Source organism: Genypterus blacodes, unplaced genomic scaffold (assembly GCF_046128005.1).
Source record: "Genypterus blacodes isolate CSIRO-AG114 ecotype Tasmania unplaced genomic scaffold, CSIRO-AGI_Gbla_v1 ptg000017l_1, whole genome shotgun sequence".
NCBI classification, from domain to species: Eukaryota; Metazoa; Chordata; class Actinopteri; order Ophidiiformes; family Ophidiidae; genus Genypterus; species Genypterus blacodes.
Genome location: NW_027466831.1, coordinates 5,695,425 through 5,707,198, shown reverse-complemented (window position 1 = coordinate 5,707,198; position 11,774 = coordinate 5,695,425). Strand labels below are relative to the sequence as shown.

Sequence of the window (11,774 nt, the reverse complement as noted above, 5' to 3'; positions counted from 1 at the left end):
CATTGACTTTGTAGTTTATCTTTGGTAGTCACAGAACAAGATATGAAACACATCAACAAATTTAAAAAAAAAAAGCCAAATGAAACATCAAATAACACTAATAAATAAAAAAAGAAATAAAATCAAAAGTGGTTGATTACAGTCTTGAAATTAAAGGTCTTGCATGTGAATTTGATTTCGATTTAAAATCTACCAAAGGTGTAATTTTGTCTCCGTGTCGCCTTGATGCTGTTTCCCCTTTCATCCCGTCCCTGGTTGATGGCTGTGAAATGTTGGAATGTGTCGTGTTTCCGTCTTATTGCAAGTCTCGGGATTTTCCCTCCAAACACAAATGAGCAATTTCATCAACGCGTGTAATTCTCCATACTCGCCGAAACTTAAACCTGCACAAATGAAACTACGGTAGCGGAGGGGGAAGCGTGTTTATCTGCCAGCTCTCGGCCTCGGCCTCGGCCTCGGCGGCGAGCTCGGTGGCGTTTGATTAACGGCGGCGGCTGTGTTTCGCGAATCACAATTAGTTGGTCTAAATCATTATCTGGCCGGCGCACACCTGACATTTTCATCTCCCCCCCTTTACAACGCCGTGCTTGTAAGTGATCAGAAATTGTGTTGCGGCCGGACGCGCTCGGCCGTGCGGCGCTGCTTTAAAGTATAATTTCATAAGGATAAATCATAACCTGCATGATTTCTCTGTCATTCATTCGCATCTTAAATTAAACTTCATTGATGCGTGGAGAGAGCCTTCATTATGAGTAGTGCATTGCCAATGGACTTCATGAGTGGGAAGAGGGGGGGGAGGAGGGAGGGGCTGCGGGGGGGGCGGGGCTACGTGTCAGAGTGAGGGCTTTTTTTTTCTTCTTTCTTTTTTTGGAAGATGGCGGAATAAATGGCAGAAAAATACTACGTCGGTGTTTGACATTCTGCTTTTTTGTGTGTGTGTGTGTGTGTGTGTGTGTGTGCGTGCGTGCGTGCTTTTGTGAAGGAGTGGTAGAGCAACATGGAAGGAAATCAGAAACATTCATCATCATCATCATCATCATCGTCATCATCGAGTGCCGACCGCAGCACGGGCACGAGGTCTGATCCGTTCAAACGAGAAATAAACAAAAACAAAACGCAACATCAATAAACGGCATCGAACGGTGGAAAGGACACATGCGCTGATGTTTCATAACCTTTCACCCCCCCACCCCAACCCCCACCCCCCAGAGAAGAAAACAACAACCACCCCCCCACACACACCCTCCCTCCCTCCCTCCCTCCCTCCCGCCCGCCAGAGATGGAATCAAACCAATGAGAAGTGTTGAAGGCAGTGACAATGAACAGAAGTCGGCGCTCGCTCTCCCTCACACACACGGTGTAAATTAAATGTCAGTCATTCTCTCTCTTTCTCTTTCTCTTTCTCGAGTTTGTGGTCAGACGTGTGTGAGAGGGGAAGAGAGAGAGCGAGAGAGAGAGTATGTGGGGGGTGGGGAGAGACGCAGCCCCCCTGTGTCCGTGCTGAGTCCGTCTCCTGGCCGCACAGTGAAGGTCTCTGCCCAGAAGCCCCGCCCCCCCAAACCACAGGTACCAAACAAGTCCAACCCAAGGAGTAGAAAGGAAGTTTGTTTTTCACTTTTTAAGTTTTACTTAAAGTAGAAAGTAATCAAAAAAGAACCCTCCATGTGGGGTGTATTCTGTGTTGGTGTGTGTGTGTGTATGTGTGTGTGTGTGAGTGTGTGTTCTTGCTGTGTATTGCAATGGCACTAAGAGTTTGTGGGAGACGTTTGGAGGCCGTCATCATCAGTGACTGAGACTTGCAGTTCAGAGCGTTCGTGTCTCCCGACTGAGCGGCGGTGCGTCTGCGTCTGCGTCTGCGCCCGCCGGCCTTACAGCATGTCGTCGTGGCCCTGCTCGTCGTCATAATCTCTGTGGTGATCGAAATCCGGACTGTGATTGGCGGTCGTTACCAGAGAGAGGGGCCCTTCGTGGTCATCGGGGTCCAGTGGTTCCTCCTTAATGCTGATGTGATGCCTGGAAGAAAAGAAGGGCAGGAAAATGTAACCGTGCTCCACTTCTGCTATTCTTAACTTCCTCCTCTTTTTTTTTTTGAAACCTTTCACACGGAGACACAAAAAGATACAGACCTGCACTGATTCTGTTTATAAAGAAGGAAACAGGGGAACAAAAACAAATGTCTGGCTTCAGTGCGGCTGTGAGTGGGGGCCTCACTGGTACTGATGATAATTTCAGCTTTCTTTTGAGGGATTCCAATCCCGGCAAGGCTGCAGGCTTTTTATTTTCATGGCAACCGACAACAGGGTATTCACTTAGAATTGATAAATGAGGAAGATTAACAACGTGAGACGAGGACGGGAGAGAATGGACTCTGCGGAGCGGAGTGGGCTGCCGCTGTCAGCCTCCTGGTGGCGGAGGATCAGCGGCGCGCTGTGTGTTCCCCTTCCTGCTCGTTAACATGCACAACCTGCGAGGCGGGTCTCCAGAGGACGACCCCGAGCCGGCTTCTATCATTAATCAACTTCAAGCAAACACAGCGACCAGACACTGCCGTGCACGCTTTAAACTCCAGAATTAATGCATATTTTCAACCGCGTGTCAATAAAGGAAGAAAAGCGCTGGCAGGGAAGGAGCGCGGCGGCGAGGAGGAGCAGCGGCACCGCACTCGGCACAACACTGTGATAAGAAACAGAGCCCTTATGAGAATAATAACGCTGTCACTTGTAAACAAGGCGAAAACATGAGCCCCCCCTCTCCCCCCCTCCCACCCCGGCTCACAGCCTGGGCAAAAGAGGCACTAAAGAGATGAGATCTGCCAAATTTCTCATTACAGAAGCGGAGCAGGAATGGAGCGCAGGGGGAGAGGAGGAGGCCTGGCTGAGGCAGAGAGCAGCTGCAGGGGAGCCGGGAACGCTCGGCGCTCTAACCTGCCGTGCCAGCCAGCTGCAGCCGAGGCAGAGCGCTGTCGTTTACTCCGACGGCGAGGGACGACGGGCCGCGTTCCCCATCAGCGGAGGCGGCGTTTGATTTCTCCGCAGCAGGAACGCCTGGTGTGACTCGCCGTAGTTGTGACGGAGACGCCGCTATGCTAATCAGCTGACGTTTTGGTGTAAATGATAGAAGAAGGGGGGAAGTGAAGTCAGCTCTTCTATCAGCATCAAAGTAACTCTACAAAGTCGCAGCGCCTCAGGTGAGACGGCGTGGCTGCAGGCAGACATGCAGTTGTTATTATTCTGCGGCTGAACGGCGTGCTGATGCTACACTCTGCTCATAATGAGCTTTCACTGGCTGCCTGATTCTCGTCTGGCTGTTTAACAGAACTCTTCTCATTTCCTCCCGGCCCGTCCAGAAGCTCAGCAGCACATGTGGGAAACATGTGTGTGCGTGTGTGTGTGTGTGTGAAGGTCTGTGAGCTAAAGCATAACAGAGACAGATATGTTTGTGTGTGTGTGTGTGTGTGTGTGGGAGTTTAAGGCTTTTTCTTTAAGCGAGAGGAGGCTTCCAGTAAACCAGAACGTGCACATACCACCACCAAGGCCAAACCCTCCTCCAGTTATCACTCCATAACCAACAAACAGGTGAGTCTACCATGAACCATCAGGCCAAAGGTTAACGGGTTCGTCCCTGGATCACATCCCGCCTACACACACAGAGCTTCATTCAAAGCCATCAGTGACTGGAGATACGGAGCAGACATGGAAACACATCCTCCTTGGCGGTGGTATTTTTGGCTAATGTGTACAGCTAAAGATTTAACGCTTTGCATATGAAGCTTCCAGACGTAATTCTGGAAGCGGTGGGAGCCTAAAGATAGCAGAGCGAGGGGCAGAGGGAGAACAGGCTGCCTCCAGGCCAGCACACCCATCCTGTCTCTGCTTTTCCTGTTCCACAGCCATGCTGGGAGCTATGTTCACACTGATTAGGGATGGCACTTCCCTCCATTTGGCCAGGAGCTCATTACTGCACCTTTTTTGTTTTCAGGCAGAATTACCCTCCAGCTCAGAGGTTTTCGGGGAGGCGGCCCCCCCCTCCTCCCCCCCCTGCATCCAGCCTGGCTACACACCGGTGGTCTGTCCCCACATCTGGAAACGATGCAGCGCGCGCCGTATTATTTTAGGCTTCAAACAACTTAGCAGACACTCCTATACAACAAGTGAACGGGGAGCTGCGGTTTCCACGCCGACCGCAACTTTCCTACATGAGAATCTTGGATCGTGTCGTCCAGACTAATTATGCTTTTGTGTTGTTTTTCTGTGCGACGGCGGCGCGGAGGGGCTTGTGAATGTGTTGCGACTCGTGTTTCAGCGCGTCGGAGCCAAACTCTTCTGTCACTTTGGGTTCTGGCGTATTAGTAAATATTTCAGGGAACTGGAATGGCGCTCGTGGCGAGAACTCTGCAGACAGCGGGAGACATAAAGGAGAGTTCATAAACTTTCTGTTGAAATAACAGAGGGGGCTCCGGTCGGTTCTTCCTGGGCAGCCTGGCGATGGAAGCTGCTGGAAGGTGGAGTTTCCTCTTCTACAGGGAGGCCAGCCGCAGCTCTGGCCGTGACCCCACACACAACAACTCCAATATCATCCCGTTTCTCTTTATTTATTGTCCTCCTTGGCTTTGTTTCCTTTTCATCTAATGCCATAGATTGGGTCATATTCAGTGCATGTTGGGTGGGCTCTGAAATCACTTTCTTTCATGTCACAATCAATCATATCTGAAGTGCGGTTGTATCGGAGGGCTTATGCAGCTCCGGCTCTTTCCCTTTTCCCTGCCTGTTGTGAAACGCAGCGCGGTGGAGATAGAAAGCCTGTGTGCCACTCACATAGCTGGCAGGGGCGAGCGTCCCGGGCTGCTGTCACTGCCGTTGCTGTTTCCATGGTCCATCGCTCCATTCATCTCTTCACGGATGGCGTTGGCCAGGGAGTTGAGGGTGGGACTTCCAATGGAAGCAGTAGTGTATAGAGGTATGTTGTTTTCTGCCATTGAAGCCTGAAAAGCAAAGCCCGAAGCATTAAATGTGAAACGGAAGAGAGCTGTCAGCACTTTCTCAGCTGCCCATCGCACTGTTCAGCCCCGAATACACAGAGAGGAGGTGAGCGAGCGCAGGAGGTGCAGGCAAACTAAGTGCAATATTTCCTGCCTCTTCTGGGATTCAGACAAAGGTGGCAAAAGAATAAAATCCCTTTTTCTCCTTCTTACCTGGAAGGCAGCGGAGAGGGCCGGACCGTAGCCCAGGCTGGTCTGAATGTTCTTCACTAAGGCCGGACTTCTGCAGACAGAAGAATTACATTACAACCACAGACTCATGTCTCATCCAGCACGCATTCCTAAGGCACAGTATCCTGTTTCATATAAAGAAATCAATGCACTTTGTATAAGAACTTAATCCAGTTACTGCTGTAGTAATGTGCATATTAAGGCTCTACTTCTAAGATCACTTCAATCACTTGATAACACCACATAACTATCTGAACACTTTGCATTTCATATGAAGGAAGAACAGTTTGATGCAAGCAGAACTTGTGAAAGCATGATGGATGAAGAGCTCAACACAAAAGGCATGATGGGAACACTGAGGGGCAGCATGCAGGGGGGGGGGGGGGGGGGGGGGGGTTTGGCCTCAGGAGTTGGTCGGGCAGGCGGAAGTGCTTACTGTACGAGCAGCTCGTCAAAGTTCTCATCGGCTGGGTATTTCCGAGGGCGGCCTCGCTGTATGTGGCGCCCGCGCTTAAACTCCTCATCATCAACAGTCCAAAAGGACCCAAACTCATCCTCTACTCTCACAAAGCACTTATGCAGGGAAAGGTTGGTGCGAACGGCACCCTGGGAAAGTAAACCAGCGAGGAGGAGGAGGGGGGGGCAGCCAGATGCAGATGCAGTGATCGACAGGACAGCGGGCGGACAAACAGACACACACACACGGACAGACGGACACAGGAACAAGGGAGGAGGAGACAGCGAGAGGATCAAAATGAAAACAAGCGTAAGCCATTGTGTGTTATGGGGCATCAGCCTAAGCAGGAGGGGAAGGCAGGCTGAAGCAAGCGGGGGCAGTGGACGTTATGGCACACACACACATGAGATGGAGCAGCATCAGCCTTGGCCCACGGCTCAATGGTGACACACACACGCTCAGAAGGCCGCACCTACCCACTGATCTTTTGGGGCCGTCTCTTTTGGAACTCTAACTCGTCCACTGTCCACACAGCCCCTTTTACGTTTTCTACTCGCACAAAACACTTGTGAAGACTAAGATTATGCCGGACTGCATTCTGCAGTTGGTGTAAAAACAAGAACAACAAAGAGAGAGAAACAAAACAAAGTTTCTATCAGTACAGAGAATCATTTCAAAGCAGAAATATATTGGACAGTCATAAAACAAAGGTGTAGTAAAGTAAGTTAATGCTGCTTAACGGACAGAAACAAGACCTTCAGTCAAAACTTCAGTCTGATAAGTGAAGACAAATCAACACAGACACATTTACAATCTATACACTCTGTCAATCTAGTGTCACTCAGACATTCAGGCAGACATTTATAAATCATTCCCCTGTTATTCCAGGAGCTACGATGAGTGTGTGTGGTATACGTGTGTGTGTGTAGGCTTGTGGAACCCAGTGATTATAACTCCAATATGCCCCTACGGAGGTGCTGTCGGGAAGTGTGAGAGTTGACGGGACAGAATGGGGGGTGAGGCAGGGTGGTGGTTCCGTGTGTGTGCGTGTCTATGTGTGTGGGTTTGTATACGGGGCGGGGGGGCGGAGTCTCTCGCAGCTGCACGTGCGGCCTGCAGCGCGGCCTGCAGTGCTTCATCGCTGTCTTTCTCTACTCAAATCTCACTTTCCGTGTCTGCAGTCGTTTTGTTTTACCCTCAGTGTGACTGAGCGTGTGTGTGAGCGTGTGTGTGTACTGCGGCCCGGTTGGAAACACAAAGCGTTCCCTTCTGAAGTCAAAGCGCGAGGGGCTCAGCCAGGAGTCACTGGCAGAGCGCGGCATCGTCAGGCCAATGCCACCCACCACCAAAACATCCTCGCTCATTAACGGACAGATTGTTTTTTTCTTGTGTTTTCTTTCCTCCATGGTTTCTCTGTGTGGTTGTAATGTTTGTGTAAAGGGCGGCTCAATTTGGACAGAATAAATGGAGTATTGTTATGTATTTGGGTAAAGGTTCATTTATAAAGAGATTCTGCCTGGCCACGGTCTAACTGCCTGTAACATTAGCACAGTGTCACTCTCTGCTGTGTGTGTGTGTGTGTGTGTGTGTGTGTGTGTGTGTGTGTGTTCGTTACCTTCCACGTCGCTGCGTTGCGCCGGAAATACGCAAACATTCGCGTGAACCAATTGTAGATTTCGTTTAGTGTTAGCTGCCTTTCTGGAGATTCGAGTATCGCCTGGATGAGGAAGAGGAGGGACGGGGAAAAGAAAGAAACGTGAACAATGTTGCTCCCCTTCAAAAAATAATCAATAATTCAAAAGGAGCATCTGGGTTTATGTGCGTGTGAAAAGAAAGACGTTCAACAGGACAAAAAGCACTTTTTCCATCCGTCGGGCAGATTTGAATACATTTCCTTCAGTGGGCGTAAATGAAGGGCGAGCCAAAACATTTCTCAGGCAGATTACAGGGCAGCAATTATGGCTTCCCTCAGATTAATTCCTGAGATCCCAGATTACTGTGGCCCGGCGATAATTGAGTGGCCATCTTAAAACAGGTTCATCCCTACTGTTGTGTGAAATGAATTTCCTAATAATCACAGCCACTGAAATGCTTCATCAAAAGCAATTGTTATACGTGGACATTTTTTTTGTGTGTGAATCCTCTCTTCGCATTCTTGCACTCATTTGATGGTTAATCTGCTGTACGGTCTAAATTGTATTAGAAATTTAAAAAGAAGGGATGAGGGCAGGAAAACTACAACATTAAGTCGATTGTGAGCAAGCTGAAGGTGTGTGTGACACACTGTGCTGATGCAGTGGTGTGTTAGTGAGTGTATGGAGTCCTTACCTGTCTTATTAGTGAGGCGTACGTGAACGGCGGTCGAACATCTGCATTCATGTAAAACTCTTTGTTCTGACTGAGATCTGCACACGGGGATCAAACACACAAACTGTGTCAGCATGGAAGGGAATGATCAGGTTTGCTCTCAGTGGTTGATAACATATGTGCAGGATGACTGAAGGTTCATCATTTGTGGATATGTGTAAGTTAGCGCTTGGTTGGCCTCCAGCGTATTTATCTGTGTGACTGCACGGTCCAGTACCTGGAGAAATTGGCATGTTGTATTTTTCTGAGTAACGCCGTCGCATGGGGCCCATGCTGTGGAGGCTGTTGGCTGTGATGACAGAGTGGGTCTGGGAGAGAGGCGTGAGGGGGGCCGTGGGCGTGGTGGGCGTCTGGGGAAGGCTCAGAGGAGGAGAGGCCGCAGGGGCCGACTTGGACAAGGTGACGCTGGACACCAGGTTGAGCTGCGTGGAGGAAACCAGATGAAGACGGAACAAACAGAGAAACACAAACAGAAGGAGGCCAGTTAGTCCTCTAATTACCTCCATGTCTCAGACGCCTCATTGACTATGCATATCTCTGCTCTAATTGCAGGCAGTCCCTGAGATGATCCGTGAACACTCGCTAAATGTTTGAAAAACAACCCTGGAGCCCTGCTCCTCCACTCTCCACCTCCTCCATTCTTCATGCTCTGCTCTCCTCTCCCTCCCTCTCCCGCTGCCGTGCCAGGCCAGTTCCCAGCTTTCTGTCTCAGCGCCTTTGTTTAATCTTTTGTCCCTCGCGTCCCGTTTGGACAACACCCCTCCCGCCTCACCCTCCCGCCACGGTGGTGTGGAGTGAGAGGGGAAGGGAAGATGGGCAGCACACACTTCTGAAAAATGACAGTGTGATTCTCACCTACCGCTGAGCAGTCCTGCTAATAAAGCGTGCAGAGGAAGCGGCCAATCTGGGCTAATTATAAGCTGAAATTGTATTGTGAAGACTCTAATTAGGAGCTGCTCATGGAGGTGATCTGATGATTAACTACTGTATCTAACTGACCTCTATCATCAGGGCCACGATGGCTGCGGTAAAGACGGCACCGACGCGTTTACACGGAGAGCCTTCTGGAGGGCGTCTGCCTTTTCTCTTGAGTGCTCTGTATGTGTGTGTGTGTGTGTGTGTGGATAGGTGGGTTGCTAAGGGGAAGGAGGGATTTAAGTAATAATGGCTACAAGGTAAACTAATTATGCCAAGTGCTCAGAAGGTATAGCACGGCTTCCAGCAGCTGTGGCGGCTCCAAGCCCAGTGCCAAGCCTCCATGCTGCACGGCAGTGGAGTGGAAAATTCAAGCCTGACCCCCTGCTCCAGCTATTAATTGGCAGGAAAGCTAATGACACATATACATATCCCCACAAAATTGTTCTAATTGCTAATTTGCTGACAGAGGGCAGTTTCCAAATTAAACATGACTGTGAGAAGAAAAAGGGGAAAGGAATCAAGAGGAAGAGAGAGAGAGAGAGCGAGAGAGAGAGACGCTGCACCGCTCGTCTTTGACACCGCCTTGTTGGTTGATCGAGATGTTGATTGATCTCATCTCTGCCGTTCATGGCGTGGAGGTTTGAGCATATGATCTATATCCTCACAGCCCCGCACACGTCCACGCTCTACTAAGAGCTTTAATGAGGAAACCTGAGACTGACTTCTAATTTATAGCAGGTCAGGTTGATATTTTCTTTTAATCATAAGTGACATTTATCATTCCTTTCATTTAACGTACACGTGTCCAAGTGCTTCTGATGCCTTTGTGTGTTTCGGCGGGTGAAATACGCTTTGTGGCAGCCACCCCAAATAATATGGATTACATTGAGCTGATTTTATTATATTTAACTGGATATCACTTGTATTCCTCCTGGGGACGCGAGTGTGTCGCCTGCATCCTCACCCACCGCCGCAGAGAGCCCGGCGTTATTCTAAATCAAGGACAAAATAAATCACACTTGGGTTTGTGCGTTTTCTGACACAATGCTATCAAAAGAACGGGGCTGTGGTGTTGACTTCTCTTCCTGTGGATTAGCAGGCTTTGTTTCATGTTTCATCCATATTCCCTGGCTATAAACACAGAGAGGCTTCAACAATAGGCCAGACAGGCTGGTAATAGCCTTGCCTTTGTTTGCCTCACCATTTGGGCTCACTCCAGTGCCTAGACAAAATGAGACTTCAGACTGAAATTAATTAAATGGTAATTGGTGATCTAATTATACTGGCTTTGACTCGGCAAGCTGCTAAAGAAAATAAACAAAAAGTCCCTCCTTAATTATGTATGGCGTAAAAGGTCAGATTTCTGACAAGAATGCTTAGTGACACTGTGTGCAGACACCCACCCACACACACACACAGAGGCAAATACAAACACACACACACAGGCAGGCAGGCACGCACACTGAGCCACACACACACACACACACACACACACAGGAACATGTACTGGTAATGTGGCTTGTTTTGTTTTGATCTACCACCGCCCCCATCCAGCTCAAAGAGAATAAACCCGAGTCCTATTCACTCCACATTGTGCATGCACAGTATCGGTTTGTTTGTCTTTAATTATGACTAAATGTAAACCACAAAATTCATCTGAGCTCCTCTGCCACGTCAGCTGCTTAATTATACTGTACATATTATATGCAACAGCACAGAAAAACACAACTGGCAATTACTGGAAAAATGGTTTCTTCTTCCTTCCAGCCAGTCAGTTCTGAGAAAAGCCTTTTTCTTTTTCTTTTTTTTCTCCTTCATTTGGTGGCCCACCTCTGATGCAGCGTGCAATCTTGAGAAAGCCTCAGTGGGGCTGTGGGCTGTGACCTATGAAAATCCACGACTCACCCGGTCAGAGGCAGACATATGTATTTATCATGGCATTTCATAGCAGCTCGCAGCGTGCAACACAGCGCCGGAGAATGGAAGTCTATTTATTTGAATAAAAATCCCAGCTCGCCCCCTCGAGAGCGTTAATGCTGAGCTCTGACACAGCCGTTCTCACAGGCCCCGGGGAACTCAAGATGCTATCTGCCCGCCCCGACCACTTTTCATATACAAATGTCCCCGTGTCAGAGTCCTCGTTCTGCACTCTAATCTACACAATCAGCGCGTGTGACAGAGGCCCGGCTCCGACAGACAGCCTATTGTCGTCGGACATCTCCAGGCGCTCCATGTTGACTGGCTGCGCTGTGTGGCAGCACGCAGACGGCCTCCGCACGTCAATAGCCACCTCTCTGACTGTAAATAAATGATCCGGGCTGCACATTGTGTTGTGAGACGCGGATCCTGAATGTATATTACGCCTTTGCGTGCGTGTGTGATTTCAAATTTGTGCCCTGCAGTGAAATGATCATTGTGCATTTGGCTCTGTGAATGAACTGTCACACAGGCTGAAATATGGCACTGGGGCCCCTTCTTAAACATGACAAAACAGCGCAGACATTTAAATGCCATATGTTAAGCCCCTAACCCTATAGGATTAAGCAGCATGCTTTCTGACATGACATATATTAAGAGTGATAAACATGATCTTTGGAATGTGTCAACTAGATTAGAGATAAAACCTTTGGTCAGATTTTCAACTCACGCATACAAATCTATCCGTCTAATTAATTAAGAAGCATTTAACTCACAGGAATTTAATAACATTTGAATGAGAACCGAAGTGAAACACGTTTTTACTTGAATTAAGTTTTTCATTCACTTAAGTTCAGCCTCTAAACAGGGCTGAGTGTTTACTGATGACTTGAAACAGGAGCGATT

General features: G+C 48.9%; 1 protein-coding gene across 14 annotated transcripts in view; it reads right to left on the bottom strand.

The window, feature by feature from the left end:
* Nucleotides 1-1,264: 1,264 nt before the first annotated feature.
* foxp1b (forkhead box P1b) overlaps nt 1,265-11,774 on the bottom strand; it is a 142,106-nt gene continuing 131,596 nt past the window's right edge. For all 14 annotated transcript variants that reach the window (XM_076141407.1, XM_076141417.1, XM_076141416.1 and 11 more), the window contains 7 exons: nt 8,251-8,455; nt 7,995-8,071; nt 7,282-7,383; nt 6,143-6,264; nt 5,192-5,261; nt 4,815-4,981; nt 1,265-2,013 (listed from right to left, as the gene is read on the bottom strand). In XM_076141407.1, coding sequence (XP_075997522.1) covers nt 1,869-2,013; nt 4,815-4,981; nt 5,192-5,261; nt 6,143-6,264; nt 7,282-7,383; nt 7,995-8,071; nt 8,251-8,455 — 888 coding nt within the window. In that variant the 3' untranslated portion in view covers nt 1,265-1,868. The remainder of the gene's footprint in view (nt 2,014-4,814; nt 4,982-5,191; nt 5,262-6,142; nt 6,265-7,281; nt 7,384-7,994; nt 8,072-8,250; nt 8,456-11,774) is intronic.